At 33.4% G+C, this 27493-nt stretch overlaps 1 protein-coding gene across 1 annotated transcript in view; it reads left to right on the top strand.

Moving 5' to 3' along the window:
• Positions 1–27493, top strand: part of LOC142341222 (uncharacterized) — a 297980-nt gene that overhangs the window by 47071 nt on the left and 223416 nt on the right. Inside the window, exons 17-22 of the mRNA XM_075392141.1 lie at positions 1003–1195; positions 6086–6189; positions 6529–6607; positions 15546–15686; positions 22857–22960; positions 25477–25568. Coding sequence (XP_075248256.1) covers positions 1003–1195; positions 6086–6189; positions 6529–6607; positions 15546–15686; positions 22857–22960; positions 25477–25568 — 713 coding nt within the window. The remainder of the gene's footprint in view (positions 1–1002; positions 1196–6085; positions 6190–6528; positions 6608–15545; positions 15687–22856; positions 22961–25476; positions 25569–27493) is intronic.

Below are 27493 nucleotides of genomic sequence, written 5' to 3'. Positions count from 1 at the left end.
GTGAAAACTTAAGAAAGCATTACCCAAATCAAATATAACATAGCAGGACAAGTGCTGACACAATTCAAAGAAATTTTATTGACCAAACAAAATACTGGACATAGAATGGAAATTAAATGGATTGAAGAAACCACCTTTAAAATATCCGATTAGAAAATTGAAAACAGCAGAAATCAAAGTTAAATTATCGCATATGCGAGTGAAAAAGCACAATCAAAAAATAGAATTTTTGTTCAGACAAAGTTATCTCACTCTACTCTGAAAGTGGAGGGAAAAAGTTTACGCCTCAAAGCCACTCGGTTTTTTGCTCTAATTACGGTTTCGGCGTGGCCAAAATTGCATCTCCAAATTGATTTAAAAAAACCATGAAAATGTGTGCACAGATCATTAAAAAACATAGCCGGAAAACTCCGGAACCAACTTGATGTGGACATTCTATTCAGAGAAAACTGAGGAAGGGGGAAGAAAAACAGGAAAAAATAAAAACAATGTTACAAAACCCCAAAGAAGGTTAAAAAGCCCCATCTCGATTGTTAGTCTGGAAAACTTTAATAAATTCTTCTTAGCAATTCAATCAGTGTACTAAGCAACTCCCATTTGATAAAAACGGAAAAATAATGAAAAAAGGCAATCAGCGAAAAATCGGAAAGAAAATACAATTGTACATAATTCAATTCAGATTAAAATTAAATTAAAATTTTCAAAACATTGAACTGACTAGTCTTAGCATAGCTTAATTCAGAATAAAATATGCAAAACTCTTACGAAAAAGAGATGAAAATGGGCATAAATTTGATTAAAACTGACCCCTTTTTTAACAAACGCAAATCAAAATTATATTCTGTGCGACCAAAAGACCAAAAATTTTGGCGAGAAGTAGCGAACATTGGTGCAAATTTCCATCACAATCAGTTTTAGCGAATTCACATTTGCAAGTAAGCACTCTCTCTGGCCGAATTGAATATTTTTAGAACCTAAATGTGGATAAACATTTTCTTTCAGGTTTGCGTCTATGAGCGAATGGCTAGCGTGAATATCGTGAAACTGATTCAAATCCACCCTGGTCAAGTGGACTTGGAGGAACCAACGGAGTTCCCGGTGGACAAGTATGCTTGTGAATACAACTCGACTAACAATTGTGCTTTCTACCTCAACAAGGACTTTTACACCAGAATCACACTATCGCAAAACTCAAGTGAGATTCATTTTAAAGTTCTGCTTTCCATTTAGAGGGCAGAATAAAATTGATTTGAGTTGGATGGCAAAAACATTACCAAATTAGGTTAACAATTTCATTAGGTAACAGTAAGATTTAACAACAGGGACACAGGTGAATTAGATCCAATTTCAATTACTATAAAGAGTCTGTAAAAAGAAGAAGTAATTGGGATTGGGATCTTTTCCGTTTGCCCCCCCCCCCCCCCCCAGTACGTTATGCTCCCCCAGTGACAGAGCACGTGTCATTACATAGTAAATCATTATGTAAAAATATTGCACGTGCGTCTGGGAGTTGCAAATAATTTGCACCCACTAAGCTGGGGGGGCACAAACGGAAAAGATCCTGGGATTGTTTCGTGCTGTCTGTTTGAACTTAAAATTGGTAAAATTGACTCGATGAGGTCGTCAATATTTGGCATTTGATTAATAACTGCAAAGCAATAGCTGATGCTATTATTGGCTTTCTCCTGTTACAATTCAAGAATTTGAATTTTATTGAGGCGCTGTTTTTTTAAAGAACTTTCCACACATTCTCATCAGTTTTGAAGTCAAATTGGAGTGATGATTATGGTCACGCCGAAACTGGAATTAGAGCGGAAAAAAATATTTGTGCTGCGTGAATTTTTTTCACACTAATTTCAAAGTAGAGTGAGAAAACTGTATTTGAACCAAAAATCGCTTTCTCGCTAGTGGTTTTTCCTCACATGCGGCATTCTGATATCGATTATTGCGTTTTTTAACTTTAACTTTTGAATCTGATTGTACTCTAAATGGTTTTTCTCAATCCATTATTAGTCCATTCTAGGTCTAATGTTTTTTTTTCAGTCAAAGAAAGATCTTTTAGTTGTTTCAGGACTTGTCCTGCTTTGTTCTCTGAAATTCGTCGCCAAGATTTTTGATACAAGCGTATGATGTTACAATTACTTAAAATATGTTTTCCCCTCATTCATAAAACTTCAACTGAATTGAGAGCGTGATGTCAGTTTTCACTCCTAGTGGAGTGCGTTTTTTGTTCAGTCGCATGAGAAAAATTCCGGTCACATGTGAATTTACCTCACTCTTGAAATTGACCTTTCTCACTATAAATCAAAGAGCTCATATCAAGTGTCTGCGCGTCAGTGTAATTTCTAATTGAAGGTATTTTAGGGCAGCTAATAGAAGGAGCAATAAGTAAAACAGATTCCTAATCGAATTATAACATAGCAGCATATAATAAAAACAGTTGCTTTTTGGTCTGTTTCTTTTCAATAGCTGCACAACGATCGCTGATGCAATTATTGGCCTTCCCCTTGTTTTTACAATCCAAAGAATTAGTGCGCTGTTCTTTTTTCATGCATTTTTAAAGAATTTGATCTTTCAAAACGGGATGAACAGGTAAAGCCCAGCGAGCATTACTTTTCATTAGAAACTCAAAATGGGCTTTAGTGGTCATTTAAGTGTTTAGAGTGGTGCAGCTGCTGGCGTCTCCTTAATTTAAGGTTATAGGTCATTTTTTGTAGTTTCTGCTCTCAAAGGGATGCAATTTTTCATGTTTTTTTTGGGATTTATTGGGTTTTTTGTTTGATTAGTCTTAGGTTGAAATTATTAAAAGTTGATGAATGTCATTTGCCAGACAAAATTACTTGTTGTGACCATTTTATGAGCCGTATGTTTTGGTACTACATACACGCAAAATGATACCAATTTGGCATTTTTTTTGTCAAATTTTTTGAAAATCTTTTTCAATTTTTTTGATTTTTTCCAGCCTCGGGAGCCAGGGAATATCCCTTAAGGTTTGACAATAGGAATGGTTCTCAACATTTATTGGCTCGAATTTTAGCATTCTTTTTTGACAAATATTGATTTTTTTTTCAGGTTTTCCTAAAAATTATTTCCTAAAGATTTAGAGTTTTGTCCAGTCTCAGGTGCCAGAAAACCTTTTCCACGGTGTGATAAGTTTACTGCATAGTAGTTAGTGTCAATGGAAATGTTTCTAACAATTTAAAATTTCCATCTTTAGAAATCTTTTGATAAAATATTTCAAATTTTTGGAAACTTTTGTCTCCTATTCAGTTTTTCTAGCCTCAGTAGCCACGTAACCTCCTCCGAGGTTTGAAAGTACGTTATTACATAATTGCTAGGGGCAATGGAATGTTTTCAACGTTTTAATAAAACCTTTTTTTTCTGATAAAACTTGGAATTTTTCCTAAAATCTTTTGTCTTTTTACGTAGTTTATCGATCTTTATCAGCCAATGAGTTTTTATGGCTTGGAATTAGGTTACTTGATATCCTCCAGAGACACAAAAATGGTTCTTAAGATATCATTATTACAGTTTTCAGCAAGTGTCTTTAAATAATGCAAATAATTTCAAGTGTTTTGAATTTTTCTCTCATTTTCTGAGTTAACCGATCTTCAAGGGACAATTGAATTTTTTCCAAATATAACAGATATAACACGGTACCAATTCCGAAAACAAAAATTGGTTTTAAATGGTTCTAAAGTTACAAAAATGGTTCTAAAGATATCACTATTACAGTTTTCAGCAAACTTTCTTTAAATAATGCAAATAATTTCAAATGTTTTGAATTTTTCTCTCAATTTCTGAGTTAACCGATCTTCAAGGGACAATTGAATTTTTTCCAGATATAACAGATATAACACGGTACCAATTCCGAAAACAAAAATTGGTTTTAAAAAAAATTTTGAAATGGGCAGATTTTAAGGGATCAAATTTTGGCTTCGGTGTAAAAGCAATGTGTATATTTCTGTTTAGTTTGTTGGATTGCTTTAGTTTCTCAACTTTTTGAGATGATTCTGATTGTGTTTTGGCTGGCGTTGTTGAATTAATCTGTTTTTCGGATAGAGTACTTCTAAGTTTTAGATTCAATTCTTCGGATTGTATTTCAGGACCTGTCCTGCTATATTTTTTTTCGTCGTCAAGATTTTTGTAGGGACCATATGACGTTGCAACCACTTCTAATCTGCTTTTTTGTTCATTCGTTCATGCAAATGCAACTGAACTGCGTACGTGATGTCTTTTCTCATTCTTAGCGAGTCTTTATGTTCATTCGCGTGATTAAATTTTTGGTCACACGTGACTTGATCTCAATCTCAAAAGTGACTTCCTCACTTTGAAATTGATTTTTCTTTACTTTAAATCAAAAAGATAAGTTCAAGTGAGTGTTTGTCATTCTAAATGAAGAACATTTGAGAGCAGCCAATAGAAGCAGCAATAACTTAAACAGATTCTTAATCAAAATCATCTCACCTTTTAATGGAAAGAGTAATTTTTCTGATCTGTCTTTTTTCACTGTTTTTTTGAGACTGAAGATCTATGAAGCTATTTGGGTTGTTTTCTGGCAATCTGCCCGCTAGATTATGAATATGTTGAACAATTATTATACATTATTGGCGTACTAAGGATAAGATCGGTTTCAATGGATGAATAATAAAACTTAACGCTCATTTGTTTTTGTTGCTACCATGTTCTGAATAATTAATTGGAAATTGATCGTGTCAAAAAAGAAGAAACACTTCGTGAAACCAAAAGCACTGGAGTTGTTTTGTTTTTGATTTGTGCTGTCTTGTTTTATGGTGCATTTTCTTTTGTTCCATTTGTATCGACCATCATGACGCAGTTGTTGTCCAATGTAATTGTGTTGGATTCATAACTTTTGTTGTTGACCAAAACTTCCTCTTATTGATTTCTTTTTTTGACATTTTATTCGACAATTTCACCTTGTCTGTTTCCCTTCAAAAATTATGTACATGTCGGTCTTTATGTTTCTTGGTCGGATAAATGCATTTTCCTACATCCCAATTCTTAGATACAATAAGGATATACCTTTCTGATCACATATATTCCAAGATTATTCGCCGCAAGTACAACAACGTCCATCAATTGAAATTCAGCTCCCATGAAAAATTGAGTCGGATGTTTCGGCTTTCTCTGTACCGATCCGTAATATACGCATTGTTCGCGATTTCCTCCTCATAGCGTAAAGGCTTCTTGCGAGATTCACCACCATATTTTTGAGTGAGGTCCGCTTTGACAAACTTGAATTGCAAATGGGTTGGGAATGGTGAACATTATGAACCATAAATGAACAAGATACTCGCAAGCAAATTCAGTAATGAAGTAACATTTTTTGATGAATAGCGACGCGGGAAGGTTGATACAACACAGTTTACGCAGAATAAAACTATTGAACAATAGAACTATATTTATAATGTACTACTAGGATGTTTTTTTCTTCTCACAGCATAATTACCAGGAAACAGTACACATTCGGAAAAGAACTGTAAGAATAAATTGTTCAAAAAATAGAATTTTTTGAAGTTGTGCATATTCAACTAGTTACGATTCAAATAGAAGATTACTAGTTACGGTCAAATTTAAGTTTTCACAATAATCTTTACTCTTCAACATTTTATACAAAATTTTTTGCGATTTTTTTTGCTTAAAAGTACAGTTAATCAATAATCCATATATCATTGTTGGTTGATTTCAAGATATATAAAAATGGTCAATTTTTTGGAGAAATCTCTTTGCACATTAAAAACAAATCGAAATTTGCTATCCTTTTTTATACGATTACTGAAGGTAAACATACGAGGAGTTATTAGCAACTGCGTTAGAGAAAGTTTTACTCTAGGCTGGACAACTTTTCCAAAGTTCAATCTATTGTCTTTAAGAAATTTGAGAATTTCCTAAAATTTTTCTTTTAACAGACAGTTTTTCTTTAAATTTTTTTTTAACAGCCATGAATTCACAGAAGACCCGTTTACCCGAATGCTTCTTGTAGCCTTAAATGACATGTGTTCAAATTTATCGGTCTTTGTGGATAATGTTGGTACAAAATTAACCATTGTTTGTGTTTGTGCAGCCGAAGTAAACCAGACATACGAGTGGCTTATCAATGATCAATCGGGGAGAGACATGGAGCCCTTGTTATATTCAAAAGTGATCACACATCTTATTGTTCTAGACGTAAGGAAATTTATACGTACTGTGATATAGTTATAACTCCATTTATCACATAGCGTGTATGCTATCATCCCATGAGTAGTAAGCGCTCTTATGAAACAGAAAATGGAAAACCTCAGGACCTGAATAAGAAAAAATTCAGTCTTATGAGATTCTAAATCAGAATGAATCAGAGGATATCAGAGCCAAATCAGACATGAACAGATGAACAGACGCTGAAGAAAAAATAAATATTGATTTTCATCATGCTTGAGTCTTGCGATGAATGATGAAATGAGGTTATAGAAAGAGTAGTTTTGACACAATATCACATTTGTATGAAATCAAAGATTTTTATTGTAGGATTACGGACCGAAGAGCTACGATGTTCTGTCAGGGGCTCAAATTACAATCACCACGCCACTGCAGACAGGACTTGATGGTAAATGAGCCAGTTTGTTTGTCATATAGAGTCTTTAGCAGTCCTACAAAGTCATAGTGATTCTTATAACATAAAAAAAACATTTCTTGTCAAACTGCCTGAATTGGTATGCCCCAAGTCATCTATGCCAAAAAACAGATTTAGAAAAAATGGTATGCCCCAAGTCATCTTGAGCATAGAAAAAAATGAGAAAAGCTGTCATGACGAACAGATTTTTTAAGTGCGAGTAAAGTTTTTTGATCATGCGCTGAGTTCAGTGATTGATTTTTTTTCTTTAAAAAATGTTTTTGATAAACTGGGGCATATAGTTAGCCGTTTTTGCGTCCATTTGGCTCAAATTTTGTTTACTTGAAATTTTGTTTTTTATAGAGATCGATGCTGAGATCGATGATAGTTTTTGGTTGATGCTGCATTAATACGTAAATTTTTGAAATTGATACCACAAAGTTTTTCAGAGCCTAATAAATCTTTTCAATTGAAAATTGGGCTCATATTTCTCATTTTTATATTTATTTTTTGGACTTTTTTCCTTAATTTTTTCATTTTTTGATCTGTGAGAAATCTATGTTCTTAAAAATTGGTGTATATGGCATAGTTGGTGCGGCAACTGTTAAATTCAACAATTCTTCTGAATGTGAGGTCTTCTTTGTTTTTTTTTTATAAAATTGTACGCATACTAATCCCTTTTTTGCATTTCTTCTCCAGTTTTTCTTGTTATTTGTTCGTTTTTGGTTTTAATTCCTAGAAATAATATTTCTGTGCCCTGCCAGTCGTTTTATTTGGTGTGATAAAAGTGGATTAATTTTTTGACGTTCAATCTCTGAATTTTAAGGAAGGTTTGTTTTTTTAATTACAATTTTGATTTGTTTTTTTATATAATTTTAATAGCCTGACCATTTTTGCCAATCAATTTTCTCGAATCTTTTGATCTTTCTTCATGATTCATTTAGACGGAAGCGTTACTGTCTAATGTTTTTGATCCATGATTGCTAAAGAAATATTTTTACTTATTTTCTTATCGATAAGGCGGAGTGTAATTAAAGCAAGATGCAAATGTCAACGCTTCATGTGAAAGCTAACTGTTTTGATCGAGCGACTGAACGAATTTGAGGGCAGAAGCGGGATACAGATTGGTTTTCTGTTCAAATCACTTATTGAGAGAGAAAGAGCAAAAAAAGTTAGGCGTAAAAAACGTTAGCTTGGCGAGTGAAATTCTTTGATCAATTGCGGATTTTTCAAAGCAGTTTATTAGTTTCAACTCAAATTTTTTCCATCAAACTTTTCTCTCACAATTATCCAAACTAGTCATAGTGTGCTTGGAGGCCGTTTTGACCATATGAAGCAAACACTACAATTCAAGGTTCTATTTTCAGCTATATTAACATTTTGCCTTGTTTTTGAGGTTTCTAGCATTTTTTTGTACTCTACTTCTAATTTTGATAATATTTGCAGAGTTGTGTGGTTGGAATCAGTTGTTCTTTTAATTTTGGTGGTCTTTCATTTTGAATAATAACTATTTTCAAACTTTTTTTGACAATTGGCAATTTTTCTTATATTACAGTTCGCGCTCTAACTTTTCTTGGATAATTTTGAGTTAAGAGTCGTTCTATAGGTGTTGCTACTATGAGGTGATACTTCAAGTCTAGACATGGCACTTTCGCACTAGAAATAAATACACGAATTTCTTTTTTCCAGGTTCTTGTTCATGGCAGTTTCCAGTAGTCGTCTGATAGTTCTCGTCTGCGTTTTGGCTGAGCGATTGATCTAGCAGAAGAAGCTATAAAAAGTTTTTCCTGATTAATTTTTTGGGACAACTTGAAATGTAAACAGAACACTTTTCGCTTAAATGATTTTAAAAATTCTATTTCCAGTTTTTTTGTCCTTTATTATATAATAATTATTTCGTACTTCTTGTCAATTATTGCGTGGAGAGAAAGTAAATGACATTTTCTCAGATTAAAAGTTCGCCATTTGTAATCAAAATTTGTACAGATTTTTTTCAGAAAATAATATTTTTCAATTTTGTCTGTTATTTTGTCCTATCTTCGTCAATTTTTATTACTACCTGTTGTACAGGGTCTTTCACCAATACTTTTTTTGAAGTCTCAACTGAAAACAAATTTTATCAGATATTGTATCAGTTTCTGTCATTTAGTTTTCTCGTGATATTTTTTCATGTTATGGCTTCAAAATGCATGGCATAATTTTGGCGAATATGCGTTAAGACGTTGAGGATTGGCGCTTTTCTACTTCGAGATGGTAGCGGAAATCTTCCAAACTTTTGTCATTTTTCGTCGTTTATCGAATTTTTTGTGGGACCAGTCTAAAATTGAGTTTTATAAAAAATGCCGAAGCTCTTTTTCAAGACGTAATTATTTTTTTATGGCCAGTTTAAGAGCTATATTTTTTGGTACTCCAAACATATATTGGCTACATACCGACATAAAAACGCAACATTAATACTAACTTTTAGAATTTTTTCAAGTTTTTGAAGATCTTTGACATTTTTCAGGGTTTTTTGACATCAAAGGCCAAGGAAACTGCTCTAGGTTTTGATAATTGGTTACTGCATAGTTTCTTTGGTGATGGGGAATTTGTTTCAATATTTTATTATTACAAACTTTAGCAATTTTTAAAAAAAACGAGATTTTTTAAAAAGTTCTAGAATATTTCGTATTCTTTCCTCAGTGGCCAGGGAACCTCCTATAGGGTTCGCTGTATGTTACTGCATAGTTTCTAGTGGTAATAAAATGGTTTTCAATTTTTCAAGATCACTTATTTTAGCAAGTTTTATAAATAAAAGGTGAAATTTTTTCAAACTTCTACGAAATTGTTTTAAATTTTTGTGTTTTTTCTTGCATCAGGGGCCCAGGAACCCCCTCCAGGGTTTGATAATAAGTAACTGCAGAATTGCTTGAGGTAATGGAATGGTTATCAACACCCTAATAACGCGATTTTTTTGCAATCTTTTGTTAAAATTTAAGAGGATTGGAAAAACTTTCTGAGAGTTTTTCATCTCTTTCCAAATTTATGGATCTTTATGGGCCAGTGAAACTATTTAGGGCTCGAAATAAGGCCACTGGATAGTCTCAGAGGATCATGAAATGGTTCTGAAGATATTAATATTACGAATTTTAGCAAGATTTTGTTAAAATTATTGATTGCGTAGAAAGTTTCTAAATAGTTACTGAGTTTAACTGTCTTAACTGGCCAAAGAAACTTTTAAAAGTCTTACAGATGAGTTAAATGACATAACTCCAGATGCAAAAATTGGTTTTGAACGTTTTTTCCAACAAAATTTAGAAAGTTTCTTCAAGTTTTGGACTTCTTCAACTATTGCACTTAAGTGGCAAATAATCCCTTTCAAGGCTTGTGCGTGATTTATTGGGTGTATTGATTTCATGTAAAAGCTTCAAGAGTTTTAGCAAAGATTATTTTTATATTTTGTTTGATTTTTTCAGTTTCTCAATTTTTGAAATTTTTTTCTCTTTGGCTAAGACTATTCAATTGATCTGGTGGTCAAGTAGATTAGGTCTGTTTTTCATCCAATTCTCTGGATTGTAGTTCGTCTTCAAGACTTTTTTATACGACCATATGACGTCACAAATACTTCAAATCTGCTTTTTGTTCATTCGTTCATGCAATTTCAACAAAATTGCGTGCTTGGCGTCATTTTTCAGTCGTATTGGAGCGAGTTTTTTTATTCATTTGCGTGGTTAAGTTTATGGTCCTGCGTGACTTACCTTGCCCTCAAAATGACTTTTTGACTCTGAAACTGATTTTTCTTTACTTCAATTCAATGAGATGAGTTCAAGTGAGTTGGTGTCACACTAAATGAAAGTTTTTGGAGAGCAGCTAATAGAAGCCGCAATAACTTATTCGTATTCGTAACCAAAATGTAACAGAATGTATCTCAGAATTTAACAAAAAAATCTTTTTGGTCTGTTTCCATTACTATATTTTTAAAACTGCATATCTACAAAGCTATTGCGGCTATTTTTGGCAATCTGCCAGCTATGTTTGTAATTTTCTCAAGTTCTCTGTACACTTTTTCTCAAATATTATTAGCATATCTTTTGTTTCAAGTAAAAAAATCAACGTTTCATGTTACTTTTTTTCCGATTAGTAATTCGTCTCAATTAACGTGGCATTTTTTACTGATTGTTTTTATATTTTTCCCATAAATTGATGATTTTACTTCATAAATGTTATAACTATGCCTTGCAAAAATTGACGATCAGGTAAAAGATTTTTCAAATTTTGAAAAATTCATTTTCTCTAGAAAATTATAATGTCAAGAACGTTTCTGTTACAAGTCCTTGTTAATTTTATATATTCTTGATAGATTTTGTCCTATTTTTAATGATATGATAAGTAGGCCCTGACAAAAATTACCCATCAGATAATCAAAATTTCGAATTGATGTACCAGGGATGATGCATGATTTTAAATCCTTGTTCTAACAAGGAGGTTCAGTAATATGCGTTCGCACATTAAGTTCCGACCCCGCTCATCTACATTTTTCACTTAATTGTCTACCAAATGAGGAAGAAATAAAAAAATTTTCATTTTCGTTCATCAAACCACTAAAGCAATACAACAATCTACTCTAGAGGGCCTATGAGACCTGTGGCCACCATAATATGACTACCAGAAAGACGGCAACAAATCAAATGGTTACAAATATAATTACGATCAAAACTCTTTGTCCACTATTTGAAAACCACTAGCAACCAAATCAAAAAGGCATTAGATAAAATTTATACTAACATGATTAAACGGTACTTTTTGGAAGAAAATATTGGTATTTTCCTCAATGAGATTTGGCAACAAGTCGACTAGAAATGAGCAAAAGCGGTATAAGTTTATCAAAACATTGCTTCTTTTAAAATGAAATAAATTCGAACTCGTTAGAAACATTAGGCATCAAATGAAATCTTGGAGAGAGTATTTTATACCTCAATATTGAGCGACTGAGGCCTTTCATTATCAAGGATGTGTCATACAGCTACAAAAAGAACGACAAATACAGGCAAAAACGAAAAATTTGCACGAAAAATTATGCACGAAAACAATGTCCCCCAATCAATTAAATATTGAGCTGATCACTAAAAACAAAAAACTTCTCCGTTTGCATTTTTTGCAGGTGACAACATTTTGAAGTCAAATGACGCCCATTAATGTGACACTGTGAAAAGAAAACAAAAACCTACAAAAAAGAGGCTAATTTGCAAAAATCTCGAAAATTGGTTTTATGAAAATTGGTTGTTCCAAGAAGAAAGAGCATTTGAGGAAAACAAAACCATTAAGAAGAGCAATTTGTATTTCAAAAGATCACTGATGTGAATTGTATATAGAGATGCTTAGCTACAATTTAACAGAAATAAAAGTTGGCGGATCTCAAAAATCTATCTCTTTCTTTTATTAAAAACAAATATTCTCAAAAACAATAGCAACAAAAGCTTTCGACTTAAAGAGTATACAGTTTGTCTTGCAACTACTCGAAAACTAAATGTGACTGTTATTAATGAGACTAAATTATAAGACTATAAAATAGATTAAGTACAAGCTGAACATATAAATTTCACAAACAACTCTACGAAATCAAAGTTTTGAAGCCATTAAATTTATTAGATATCAACCGCGAGGATATAACAACGTCATTTGCGTCTCCTTTGATCATCACAGAATCATTTTTGTGAAACGACTCTCACGAAATGACAACAAAAGGAACTACAAAAACTGAGAATTATATAAACTTCACAAATTTCTTCTGAAACAAATTGTCTAAGCCCTGAAGACATCATTTAAAAAGATTGAATAACAGAAAAATTAATGTTTGATTCAACAAAACATTGAAAATAACTCTATATAATGAGGCTATTTACAAAAATAATTCAACATTCTAAAATACGAAAAAAAAACGCAAACCAAAACAAAAAGGGATAAATTGAAGAATACCATTACTCTTTTTTTTAGAATTTTAATTCGACACACGATCAAAACAACCATTAGTCATTTACCAATATCAGTTACTTAACTTTACTTGTTTATCTATAGTTGGCCGCTGAGACCTTTAATTATACAATATTTGGCATATGACAACAAAAATTAACAATAAAAAAAGGGAAAAAGTAAAAAAACTCTACCAATTTCTGCAAGAGAACGGTGTCGCAGCCCTTCAAACCATATGTTATGAAAACAGAAATTATGTTCAAATTCAATTGTTGTAAAGCTTTTTCCCCTTAGATTGTTAAATAATATGACTATTTACAAAAGAAACAAAAACAACAGCAAAAATGGGCAATTAGGCACTAAAATTAGAAAATTTTGTATGAAAGCTCGTAGTACCAAAAGCAAGAAAATCTTCTGTTGAAACAATCAGCCACAAAATTAGTTTTCATTCTATAAGGAGGAAAGATTGACCTGTACTTACGGAGAATAAGCAAAATATTGAACAAAATATTATAAAAAATTGAAAAGTTCAATAAATCACAGAAATTTCATTAAAACAATTACATTCAATAGCATAAGAGACATCAGGTAACAATCGAATGAAGTGAAAAAGTTCACCTGCACGTTTTGAGGAAAAAATTTAGATATTTGAGTGGTTAAACTTAAAAATCAGACTGCCGAAAGAATAACAATTGAAGGCAAAAGGCAAGAATTCAGTTAAATTTTTCTAAAACTCTCCCTCAAAGCCATAAAAACCCTTTGGTTCTCTGAGAACAAACTGTATCTAAATTCGGCCTTAAGTTTATGTAAATTGGAGCTGTTATTAACGGAGCCTTGAATAAAAAAATATTGTTAGTAATTAACATTAAAAAAACAAAAGCAAAATATTTTGAAAAAAGGCAGCATCAAAATCAAAACCAAAAAGTCTCTGATTCTAAGAGTCCTTGATATTATCGAACCTCTCCCTGATTTTGTTGCCTGCCCAGCAAACCAACCAAATGTTTCAAGTATTTGCGAATAACACCAATTGTTTAGTGGAATTCTTCAAATAATGAAAAAAAGATGCATTTTGTATAATTATCGAGTTAATTCTGCAAAAAACGGCAAAGTTTTAATACCAGAACACTTTCATACGGCGCCTAAATGCAACTACCGCTCGTTTTGAAATTAAGGAGTATGTTTTATGGTTTCTAGGTCACTAAGTTTGGCAAACTTTAACAAAGTGAACCAAAAAAGCATTTTTTGTGCCATTTTTGATGAAAAAAATTTGAATTTTGAAAATGTTATCAAAAATTTTAGCCAAAAAAACTTCAATCAAACAATTCAGCAACACTCTTCTATCTCTAACGGTAACAACAACACTCTGCCGTTAAAAATTTTAACATATTTTGAATTATATTAGCGAAATTGTGCCAAATTTTAGCAAAAATTGGTGAAAATGTGAACAAAAGCAGTCGAATGTTCACAAAACTTTAAACCTCGATAACTACCTGTAAAACACGAAAATCGAAAAAATCTTTTCGATTCCGTATTCTACGCTGGACGGGCTTTTTAATGATACCACTCACAATTCTCTACGATGAATATATCGGTCGGCCAAAATTCGCTGAACAAAAAAAAACCCAGTTGAGTATATAGTTCCTCCCTCCTCACTAAAGTGGGGGTCGGAACAAAAAGGACTAATTTTGTTAATAAGTCTTCAAAAATTAGAAATAAGAATAGCATAAAAAATGTTTGCTCTACCTTTTTGGCGAAGCTTTGCAGAATGATTTCTTTTTCTTATAAAGGACATCGATCGATAAAGGCTGCCCTTTAAATATCGTTATTTTTTGTTCTTGGAGTGGTCCTTGACGTGTCTTGGCGACTCAATGGTTTAATATTCACTAAAAATATAAACGTTGAAACATTGCTTCTTATTGACCGGGAAAAATTCTCTCATTTTTGTATCCCTCGAGATGTTTTTTCAAATTACTGTAAACAGCATTCATGCGATATTAAATTTTTAGTACAATTGAATCCCTGCGTCTCTTATATTTGTACAGCCAAAAAAATCGAAGGAAAAACTAACATTTTATATAGAAATTTAAATGAACTTAAACAGAACTGTTAATACCTTTCTATCAAATTTAACCTAACTGCTAAAAACCTACATATTTTGAATGATGCACTACACTGCTGACTTGAAAACATTCTGATTATTTTGTGCAATTCGGTTACGTGAAATTACTGAATTAAGGCTACATTCTCTGTGACCTGAATTCCCCAAAAATGGATTTTCCTAATTTTGCGGAAATGCATTAACTTCTGAAGCGAAATCCGGTTAGCCAATGCAATGACTGAATACCGCATTTTTAAATTCCAAATTATCTGTTAATAAATTTGACGTTTTTAAAGCTAATTGTACAGTTATTTATAATCAGATTAAATCATCGTTAGCACTGGCTTTTAATATTTCGAGGGCAGAAAAGAGAATCTTTCTCAACAGTTCCACAAGACTTCAAGGATGAAAAAAAACACTTTTGACAAGAAATGCGTTTAATAGGTTGAGATATATTTTTATAGTTTCGGAACCAAAACATGCTACAAAATTGCCTGTTTTTATACCTGTTATGAACGAGAAAAAAACGAGCTCTGATATCACATCACACCTATTTATGAAGAAGATCCTAAAGCTGACTTGTTAATCGCAAAATTATGTAAAAATGGGGCTGGGATTGCTTAACCTCAAAAAATGTCATCATATGGAAGCAACTAAAACTAAGACTATACTAATTTGAAGCTACTGGTAATTGTCTGTGCAAAGCTGCTGAAAACAAAAACTAAAACAAAGCAGCATATATCAAATTTTGGATGAGAATGATATAATACGATGTATCGTCTAACAAGATCTTGCAAATTATTTGTGAGTTTCTCCAACGATAACCATTTGAAAGAGACTGGAAACTTACAAACAAACAGTGACATACGGATTTGTTTGTTTCAGCTGTTGTGGTGCCAATAGTGGATAGCGATGGTCAGCCTTATAGGATAGCTCTCCCTCCCTCTAAGATAGAGGTGAACTCTCCCGGCAGAGTGTGGAAGATACAGGACACAGCAGAAGTCACCTTCAGTTTCGAAAATATTGGTCAGAGCCATCTTGTTTATATTACTCCAAATTCTCGGTTGTACCCAATCACCATAAAGTCATAAATTTGATGGAAAACACTAGTTCACACCTCGGGATTCTGGGCAAGAGATTTTTGTTTTAAAAAAATTATTTTGGTTTTGCTTTTGAAAACTATTGCTATCAGTCCTTGAACTATCATTTCTTCTTGAAGTTTGCGGATGTACGTATAAACCTAATTTGAAGGTATCTGGGTCCTTCAAAATTATTTCAAGAATCACGCTGTTGCAGATATTTTTGCGGAGGATAATTTACAAACATTATTTGAAGTGCACATTTATGAAATATTCGAGCAAGTCTTTTCTGAGATTCATGAACATCTACTTCATCTTATCATAGTCTAGATGCACCTGAAATAAGGTCACTGACTACACGCCGCCAGAAAATTTGATAAATGGACCCTTTGCTGTACTAACAAACAAAAGTGCGAACGGTCCGAGCGAACGGTCGCGGCTTATAAAGCTTTGCAAGAGAACGAGCTTATCAGAAAAAAAACAACAAAATGACAATTAGGGTTTTTTGTGCTCAATTTCTCCATTAATTATATATTTGGCAATTCTTAACTCTCAAAAGTTTTTTGACAAAAAATCAGCTCATTGAAAAATCTGCATTGTCTTTCTCAAAAGCATACTCACTTGACGAGCTAGATGCTCTTCATGATAGACTCCGAAATTACTTTTGTTTGAATTTGTGCCAACATGCGTATTCTTTTGCGTTTTAAATATTTCAAAATCATTATGTCTTTTAAACTCTTATTTATATTTGCTAGATTAAGTTTGCTTTGCTAATTTTGGAAAACTACCCCTTTTGACGTGACGTCGTCCGTTAGGATCTTTGAGGGCACCTGCTATCAATTTTGTTCAGACAAACGATTGCTCTGATTGTACCAAAAACTTCTACAGAGGACAGTCTTTTTTTCAAATTCAAGCTACAAATGAAGTCCCAACGCTTGATAGTGTTTCAACTTGATTAAACTTAATGAACAAGTTTTGAAAGCGTTATTAAAATTAGTTTAGAAGAGATATATTTTCCAGTGGAGAATTTGCTCTTTTAAAATTTTTGTTATAATTGTTGACATAGTTCGTTTACCTTTTTCAGCGATTTTCTGCCCAGAGAACTAGTCCGCATGATATTTTTTTTAGTATTCAAATGAAGAATAAATTAAGAAGCAGAAAAAATTTTGCAAAGAACAATATGGAAATGAGTGATAAATTTTTCCATGAGATGTTCTAGACTTATACAAAAAATATACTAAACGCAATTACTTTTTTTCGCTAATCAATGAGAAAGAGTTTAGATATCTTCTATAAACATTTTACTTTCACACATATTATTAAGAAAAATCTTTTTTGCGCGTCACCGTCTTCCTTGAATGCTTATACGCTGATTCAATGACCTTTAAGCCACATGACAATTGTGAAAATAAAAAAGATTAAAGATGTTTCTGCCAACAAAAAGTATTGGCTGCTTCTCAATTTATTTTTTTAATGTGTCAGAAGAACACTCGCATTATATCCTGTTTCGTTGAAAAATTTTGCAAGGACAATAGGAGTTTTTTTTGACAGTTTTTTCAGGACTGACTCAAATGGCGAAATGATATTTTCGTGAAATTCCGTTTCACTCATGACGACACGCCTTTTTATGAATGATGTCGTAACGTTCTCTTTGTTGAATGAGCTACAACCGTGATGATGAAATTCAGACAGTAAACACAACCAAAAAGTTAACCAGTCTCTGGTAGTCTTAAGTTAATAGTTGACAATTTTTAAGCGTGTTGTGTAAATTTGTGTCCGTTCAGCCTTATTATGATCGAGAAACTTCTTAATTGCTCTCAAACAAAGTTTATTGCAATTATATTACTCCTGTCGGTCTTTTTTGTATGCTATTTTTCGCTGGACCGATTTTTCGTCTGATCCATTCGAATTTTGTCCTCAAAAACGGGATAAACGGGTAGTGCCTATCGGTCATTAAGCGCTCGTAGAACATTTCAGCTCACTAGTCTTCAAGTATGCGATTCACAGAAACTGTTTTTGAGATTTTTACTTATGGTGTGAAGGGTGGTTCTTAGAGGCTGACCCCACCCCCTCCCCCCCCCCACACACACACAGACACACATCAGCCCCCACCCTCACTTCACCCCAATCCCCACCCCTGTCCGTGTGCCCAGTTTCCGTGCCCCCAAAAAGCGCAAAAATCATCTCTAGCCTTAGTACTGCGCCATGTTGTCTTTTGTTCTTAAAAATATACAGCTTGTTTACCAGTCGGAATGGTCACCAAATATCAGCATTTTTGGCCACCAAATGACAGATACCTGCTTTTTTTGTTTGAATAGATGCTAATTATTCCAACCTCGTTGACTTTTTACTTATTTCTTGTCAGTGTTCGTTCCAATGTACATTCAGTTAGTTCTTGTTTTTGTCTGGCTCTTTTTTGTTGAATGACTACAACGGCGCCAAGTTTTTCACAGGTGCCATGTTTTTCTATTCTCAAGCAATTGCTTAAAATCAAATAATTGATCTCTTGTGGAGTGTCTAGAGTTACCCTTTATTGCAGATTTTTTACCATTCAGTGCTACATGCTCAGTTTTGCTTTTGTTACAAAGTTTTTTTTTGTTTTTTGTTCAAAAGTTTTTTTCTGCTGCTCTCTGAGGACCTTAGAAATGTTTCTGCTCTTAATAATCTGCTTAATGTATTCTAATGTGTTTTTGCTCTCTTAATGAGGACTAACAGTGGCTGGGTTTAAATGCTATTTTACTCTGGTTATTTAAGTCGGGTGTTTGCTAATGGTTTTACCAAACAGCACCATATCTCGAACCAACATAACCAAGTCTGAGATATTTGTATGAATCAAGTATCCTTTTTGTCATCAAAAGCCTCATTTTTTCCATTACTCTCTTTCGCTCCAGTCTGTTAATTGCTGTTGGACATGGAAAATTTTTAGTTTTTAGCAAAAGAACAAGCTTCAGGTCAGGTTAACTAATTTTTGCAGCACCCCATAGTCAACTCACAATGTTGGATTGTCTCTGCAACGTGCTTTTTGAATCTAATCTACGAGTCAAAATCTGAATTTTGATACATTTAGAGTTTGAAGAGTAGCCAGTCATAACTATTCACATATTCACAGTTGTCTCTGCTTATTGCATCTTGGATTTTGCTCACATTCAATATAGCACCTATCACTCATCCCCTTGTTATGATTGAGAGGGTCCGAAATCCAATGAAGCATTATTTTTTTCCAACTTTATATTCTATGCATACATTGTCTTATACTATGCCAGGAGCTGCTAGATCTTGTTGTCCAATATCTTCAATGTCGTACCTGACTCCGAATTTTTTTCCCGTATCATAAGTCCCTCAACTGAAGTGTTCCTCTGACTTTAGTGAATGTTTCTAGCTTTCTTTGCTCTCCTAGAGTCGTCTACATTGAAGATTCTTGTCAGCCTATCAAATTGCGTTGCATGGCCTCATTAGTCTACTATGAGGATAATGTGACACCTCAGTTAGGTCCCTACTGAGGGCTTAATTGTTGGGTATGGCGTCCAAAATTGCTTTTGTGGCATATCTTGCCGTTTTCTGAACAATTCTTGTGAGCTGATGTAAAACCTGTTAAACTAATCTTCTTGTTTGCTCAAAGTTGCATTTCATTTTTCAAAATTACATTTCTTCTTCTTAGGCCATTCCTCAGACTCATCAGACGACTCCAGTGCTGTCCGTAAAGTTTGTTCTTCAATCAAAAAGTTCCTTGTCGAAAAAACAGTTTTGCATATTATGTGCATGTTATTGAATAGATATCACTATTTTTTAGTAAAGATAATTACTTTTTCTCAATTTGTTTCCGTTAACATATTCACCATTGTAGCTTCGATTTGTTACTTGTTAAGCGGGCTTACGCTAAGGTTTACGTAGCAGTGAAACATTGCTTATGTTTTACTTTTTCAACGTTTCTTTTTCCGATGATAACTTTTGGAATTGATATTATCGAGTTCTAGTGTTACGTTTTTCATCCCAATGCCCCCCACCCCGGCATCGTTACGACGTAATTTGTGCAATTTGAGAGTTTTTGATCTTTTGAGTTCTTGTTTGCCTTAGAAAATTTTACTTTTATTAGAATTTGCAGGTCCTTTCCTTTACAAAGTCTCTTAACACAAAAAAAATAACTTATCAGACTTTATGATCTGTAAATTGGCTTAACGTAGGCTGAAAAGCATTTTTCAAACTTCTTTTGCCTTTCATGATTAATATATTTGTATTTGAATTCAGAGGTGATTTTAAATAAACAATTTTCACATCAATAAAATAACGAAATTTTTCTCCTAATTTCAGCCACTTAATTAGACAACAGCTATGGTGCTTATTGTTCCGACCCCACTTGTGGAGGAAGGAACTATATACTCAAATGGGTTTTTTGTTCAGTCAATTTTGGAGGATCGATATATTCATCGTAGAGAAATATGAGTGGTATCATTAAAAGACTCTTCCAGGCTATTGGTTTTATGACTTCGATGCCACAAGATTTCGAAATTAATTTTAAAATTTTTGGATATTTTCGTATTTTTGAATCCTTTTGAAATTTTATCACATTATTCTAAAATGGATAGCTCCCGTTGGTTTAGGGAAGACGTTCAATGGATCATAGATAAAGTTTTCAGAGAAAAGCTCATGGTTGAAATGGCTTCGACACCTTCTTCTCGCACTTTTCTACTGATTTTTTGGTTTTTCCCTTCGTTTGTTGTGGTTTTCGTAGTCATAAGACTTATTGTGATATCTTATTGATTACCCATGCATGACAAACATCTTTATCATTCTATCAAGTTATGACTGAGACTATTTGTTGACTTCCGCTGAAAGCTATTGAATTTAATGGCTGTTAAGACTTCAAAAATAATTTTTCGAAAAATTTTTTTGAACTTTAACCAATCGTAAACTTATATTCGTGAACTTTACGAACGCCTCAGTAATTACCGGAACTCCTTTTTTCCTACTTCAAGAAAAATAATTTCATTTGCGGTTTTTTTTCTAACTATTGATTTGATAATATCGATGTGCGAGTTTTCATAAATTTTTTGGACATTTGGAAAATTTTATTTTGTTTTTGGTTCTTCTGAAATCTCATCGTATTATCCTATTAGTGTTAGTTCCAATTGGCTTAAAAAGGATGTTCATTGGATCAAAGATAAAGTTTTCAAGGAAAAGCTTTAAATGGCTTCGACGGTTTCTTCTTTCATAGGTTTAAATGGCTTCGACATTTTCTTCTCGCACTTTTCTACTAAATTTTTGGTTTTTGCTTGTATTTGTTGTTGTTTTCTTAGTCAATGACTTATTGTAATGTCCTATTGTATCGATGATTTGTCAATGACAAACATTCTTGTTGTCTCATCGAGGCATAAATTTTGCCTTTTGCTTTTATTGTCTTTCGCTGAAAGCAATTGAGTTTAATGGCGTTGATACTACCGGTTTTCTCAGAAATTTCGTGGTTTTAATGTATTTGGTCATATTTGTTGATATTTTGAAGTCATATTAAAAAAAGAATCTAATATTGTTAAAAAATTAATGGACGATAGAAAAGTCATTACCGAAAAGTTATTTCTTAATGGCTTCGGCACTTTTCTCGCTTAAATTTTTTTGAATTAGCGATTTTTGCCTATTTTTTTAAAATCTTTAGGTAGGCGTAAAATGCTGACGGGTCTCAATAGCTTGTAATTGAGTATTCAAGGGTTGATGTTACCCGAGGCAGTAATTTTATAGCGAATAGTCTCAAAGTTTATGATATTTTACATTTTCAATGATTTTTTAAACTTTTCAGTTTGTTTAGTTTTTTTTGTCAACTTGTAGCTTATTCTTATCATTGAGATGTGTAATTCTATATTTTGTGTATTCAAAAATTTAAATGTCCAGTGATATCGTGTCCTAATTGATGTTTTGATTGTGGACAATATGCGTTTAAATAAAAAAATTAGTGTTGTACTTGTGTTTCTTTTTCTCTTCTTCTAGCACATTCGCGTAATAAAAGATCCCAATGATTTTCAAATGTGGCCATAATTCACTTAAATAATCTTTCAGTATAAATTTAGTTGCATTAGTGTGAATGAAATTGGAGGGAAGAATACATAGTATTCAGATAATAGCTAATGATTTTAATGACTTCAATTATTTGTGTTTTCGCAAATTGTTTAATTTTTTGTGTTTTTCTTCTTCTGTAGTCCGTTCCTATGGCTTAATCTAACCAACGATAGGTACTATTGGTTTCATAATTAGTGTTTAAAAAATTTATTAAGAATTACTTTGTTAAAAGCTCATGATTTTTAAGAATTTAGAAATTATTGGGTTTTGAAAAATGTTGATTGATTTTTCAATTTCGCCTTATTAATTCCTTTTGTCGACTTTGTTACCTAGTCTCATTAAGGAAAATTGCCATCTGCTTTATAGCATGGACAAAGTAAATTTGTGCAGTTAAGGTTATATACGATTCCATTTTGGCGTTGTTACTAGGTGCGTTCAAATTTAGGTATTTAGTTTTTGCCGTGAAATTTTTGTTTTTGCTCCTTTTGTTGTTTGTTTTTTTTCGTAGTTTTTTCGATGAAAGATCTCGTCAGCGCTGTAATGAGACTTGGCATTATGTAATTGAATAAGTAGTTAGGTTTTGAAAAGTTTTTTAAAACTCAAACATCTATTTTTTTAATGTCTTCATTTGGTTGACAATTAAGTCAAAAGTGTAGATGAGCTCGGGTCGGAACATCATGTGCGAACGCAAATTAACGAGCATCCTTGTTGATTCTGGATTTTTAATCGTGTAAGATTCGACACGCATCCGACACAGTTGCCTTATCATCAACCATCAGATAATGTCTTGCCTGACTGGAAATTTGGAAAAAAAATTGTCAGGTCGTTGTCAGGATACAAGTTTTTATTTTCACACAGTAACAATTCTACCTTAATCTGTCGGATTAGATCTGTCCAACAAATATAACTGGGGGCCCAAATGCACGCTTTTCTTCTAACATAAAGGTTGAGCTGTTTGGTGCAGCAAACTGCAATTGCTTCTATCGCCCAAATTTCCTAATTTTTTTGCCCATTTGATGGCAATTGTTTATCAGGTAATAACATTAAAAGAATTCATTTGTTTCTGCTTCAGGTTGGAAAACATGCTGTCTCACATTCTGCGAGGGATGCACAACTGAGCTGGGCTTCCTTCAATCCTTCTATGACAACGATAATCCAAATGACCTGGCTAGTGCAGTCACCTTAATTTTTTTTCCAATTAGGCCATATTCAATTCAGACTTCTTGGGCGAAATATTGTTTATTTTATATAAATTTAAAAGGTACTAAGATCATTGATGACTGTGCTGTCAAGGGACAAGAGCAAACCAATGACATTTAAAAGACAAAAAACTGGTGCAAATTAGGTTCTCCTATTTCTCCCTTTAGGTTCTATTAAATGGCTGTGTATGGTTTTCGTGGGTGCTCAATGGTTTTGTTGACGCTCTATAGTGGCCATAAATGCCACCATAGTAAGTCGACTAATTCATGTCGTACAGTTGGATCTAATATGGAATCACTGTTAGAATCGAATTTTCTTTTCGTTTTTGGAATGCAGTTCCCACCTCTTTTGCGCAGTTATCAGTCAGCAATATTGTACGAAATGATACTCCGGCACGCTGACATAATGACAAAAAATTTCAATCAGACAAAAATTTTGGTCCAGCGAATGCTTGCTGGAATTGATCTGGCCCCCTATTTGGAATTTATAGTTATCGGTATAAAACATTTTTAGATTGGAATCGATTTAGAATAGTGTTTGATTTTTGAAATTACAAATACAAATTCATAATCGCACAAAACATCGAGTATCGTTAAGAAATTTTTCGGGGAAGACACATGAAAAACGCACACAAAATAAACATCGTTTAAATTTACAAAATTTGTGCGAACACAATGTCATGGTTTCTCTTCCTGGCCTAACGGCATGTTAATTTCTGTATTGGGCACAACTAAATGCGTGTCTATAGCGTGTCTAATTTCAGCACTGATTCAAAAATCCGATCTTTTTATTTTTGCATCTGTCAGTTCTGTGCATTTCTTGACAAAATAGGTCCGGAAAAACATGAAAAGTAAATTAAGAGATACATAGTTTTGCCCCAATTTTCGGAGATGCTGAATCTAAACTCTAGAAGACTAAAAGCGTTAAACCAATGAAGAAGGTACGTAGTTCTTTTAATCACTCTTTAAATTAGCTTTAAAAACTTATATGTGACGTCTAATTTTGACAAGCCTGTCACGAAATAAAGACCTACGAGCAAGGGTTCCCCGATTATATCGATTGTCGATTATAACCCCTAACGGTCTGTTACAGATAACCTGGATCAATATCAATTTTGACCCAAATAGAATGGGCACCCTAGAATTTACTGAGGGCAAAATTGGTGCATGGAACAGTTGGAATTGGGCCATAGTATCAATTATTTTGCCGAAACTTTGGCTTCAATTTTGTTCTGGCTGATGTCGAGCCCGAGTACTAGTGGTTGAACATTCTATCACCAATAGGTCAATTATCACCTGATGCCGAATGACAGGGCCTCAGGCCGTCAAGGGAAGCCTCCTTGTTGTTACGTTTTTAAGCAATTTTCTCGCGTTAGGACATGTTCAATGTTTGATGTATCTGTCTATTAAAAAAAGTTCGTGATTTTGGGTAATTTGGGGCTGTAACTGCTGAAACGGCTACAAATTGGCCGAAAACTTATTAATGTGACCTCTTCGGATACCCCGTGGTGTATTGTTTCAGATTGCACCCTTGGAAAAAAAGATAAAATTTGACCCGGAATCGCGTCACGTGGCAATATTTTTTTTAAATTTGAATTTTCCACTCAAAACTGAAGTTTTAAGAAGTTTTGTATTTGATTTTGAATCAACCTGCAAGTTTACCCAGTCTTGGTCAAGACTTGCCTGAGTTGTGAGATATTTATTAAGACTTGCCCAATACTGAAAAACTAATTGAGACTCACATATAGAATTTCCTATTACTGGTATAGAGTTCTCCGCGGGTTGAGATTCATACAAACAATTACGGTAGCAACACTTTTTCCCCTTAAAATAAAAACAAAAGTTTGCTCATATTTTTGTTGTCAGCAAAATTCCCCTCAATTTACGTGACCTTTGCTTAATTTCTCTCGTTTTTTAAAATTAATTTGCATCTTTGTTAGTCTGTCTTTTTTAGTGTTTTTGATCTTGTGTCTTGATGATTTTTAATAGAATTTTTTGTTTGTTGTTGCTTGAGGATAGGATTTTACTTCAGTATAAACTCAACGGAGAACTTATACTTTGAGTTGCTCTATTTACCTCATTTTTTGGATTCTGTGCATTACCTGTGCTAAATTTTTACACGGACTAAGCGGTAAAATATATGCTAAAGTAAATTTGAAGTTTTTTGATGATAATTTAACACATTTTGCACAGTAAGGGGCAGCTGAATATAACAGTGAAGTAAACCGTGTTTAAAATCTTAAACCAAGTAAGATCTCATAAAATTTTATTTTTCTAACCAGCATCACTTCCTTGATGCTCTTGAATTTGGGAATCTCTTATAAAATTTCCTTTTGATCTTTCTTGTCTTTCAATTCTTAACCTCTCTCACCAAGTTTACGTTGAAGAAGAAGATATTCTTGTCAGGCTAAGACAAGTTTATCCTATGTGCCTACAGTTACTTGTGTGCCTATGTGCCTACAAATTACGTTAAATCTATGATGTTTACTTCAGGAGGAAAATGAGAAGAAAGAGGCACTGCAGAATGGGTACATGAGATGCAGCAATCAGTCGGATCTGGACAACCCATGGTTTAACGCTAAAGCGTAAGTTGCCACAGTTCACCCGGAGTTACCAACCAATGTCTATCAGCATGAATCATAGTAAATTTCAGTCTGAACTTAACAGAATATACTCATGTCAGAAAAGAACAGACTGAAATGTGGGGAATAATAAGAAAAAGGGCAGCTGAGAACAGGCTATTGTAGGCCTAATGCTGTTCCGCTGCGATTGCGCAGGAACCAAATTATTATTATTATTATTTCTTAGAGCCTAACTATTTTCTAAGGATGCGATTAACTGAAACGTGAGGAGATATAAATTCATAGTATGAAAGGTACTTCATAGCCCCCAGAACTTCATGACCCCAGGTACTTCATGACACCCTCCCCCGCACAAGCACCACCATCACCAACACTACCCCCAAACTGTGTAATTGCCAAATCAGGGCAGAACGGGAAACTTTTGGATCCGGTTTTGAAGAAGTTTTAGATGCCCACTGTCGGTATTTATTGTCCGCCCCCACCATATCAGTAATGGAGATAAACTCCCTACTGTGCTTATGAAAACGAACACCACCCGGGTTGACCACCATAAACCTTTCTTGGCAACCATATCCAAGCCATATATGGAGTTTATGGTAACTTGGCAACCATATAGATGACCATCCAAAAAATCAACATTGCTCAAAAAACTCTTAAAACACCACTTAATGCACTCTTAAAACTCTTAATGCACTCTGAGTGGAGAAGAACTCATCAAGACACTTGAAAAAAAATTGAAGTTCACGGTGTCTTGGGAACCATATCCAAGACCATACACATTTATGGTGCCATATAAGACCATAAAAGTTAAAGTCAAAAAATACAAAAAAATTAGCAATTTGCAAATCCTACCCGTGCCAGTCATTTGAGAGGAATTTGTCCGACGAGAGTCAGTTATGTTTGATTTTTCAACTAAGAAACTAACAAGAAATGATAAGAATGAGAGTACTGTGGTAGTGAATTGTTCAGAAAAAAATGAAAACAGTAATATTAATTTTAAATAGAGTTAAATATCAAATGGAAAGTTGCTGTTTTTGAAAAGTTTCGAATCAACAATCATTAATTGAAATTATGTACCTGCATCAATCATCAGATTGAGTAGCATTGTTTCAGACCAAATTTGAAGTCATATATGTGAATTCACAGATTGAAAAACTTTCATGATTTTTCAAATCGTTTTGAACTACTATATGTGCAAGTGGCTGAAAATATCAAAGCAGCTCTTTTAACCCCTTTTTTGTATATGACAAAATTAATTAAAAATTATACTTGGAGCTTGCAGTAGTAACAAACCTATACACCCTGACTCACTTTTTGGCTGATTTTACCCAAATATGTTCGATCATGCGCGCGGATGGAAAGTTCTTGGCAATTATTCCCTTTTAGTTTAGGATTGTTGCCTGAATATGTAATAGACGTACCTGAACTTCATTTTGAGATAGAGAGATACCTTTTTTCATGGTTTAATTACTCAAACATTATCTTGTCTCTTGATAGTGAATTATTGACTCAGAGGAAACAAAGTAACCATACTTTTAACAGGAAGCTTGGAACTATTATTTTGCTTTAGTTGTAAAAATGAAACAAACTAAGAAATTAAATTTATAAAGCAATGTTAAGAACAAACAATAAACTACTTATAACAAGCATCATAAAAAATTTAAGACACAATTCTCAGTTTTAAGTCATTGTTTTAAGTTTTATAATTGTACCCATTCAAAACTGCTTCTCCGTCAGCATCTTCTTCAACATCTATTTGTGTTGTATGGACATGTGGAAAAGCTTGTAACCCCCTATAAAAGCTGTTATTGTCACAAGAAGCTCCTGCGCGGAGCAGTCGCAGGTTTTTGTATCTCCTCGTCAATACTTCTTGAGACTCCCAACCGGGGTGGAGTTGGGCAGCTATCCCCTATAAAAGCTGTTATTGT

Source organism: Convolutriloba macropyga, chromosome 6, assembly GCF_964194025.1.
Source record: "Convolutriloba macropyga chromosome 6, txConMacr16.3, whole genome shotgun sequence".
NCBI classification, from domain to species: domain Eukaryota; kingdom Metazoa; phylum Xenacoelomorpha; order Acoela; family Convolutidae; genus Convolutriloba; species Convolutriloba macropyga.
Note: the sequence above shows the minus strand (reverse complement) of the source record. Positions and strands in the feature narration are given on the sequence as shown.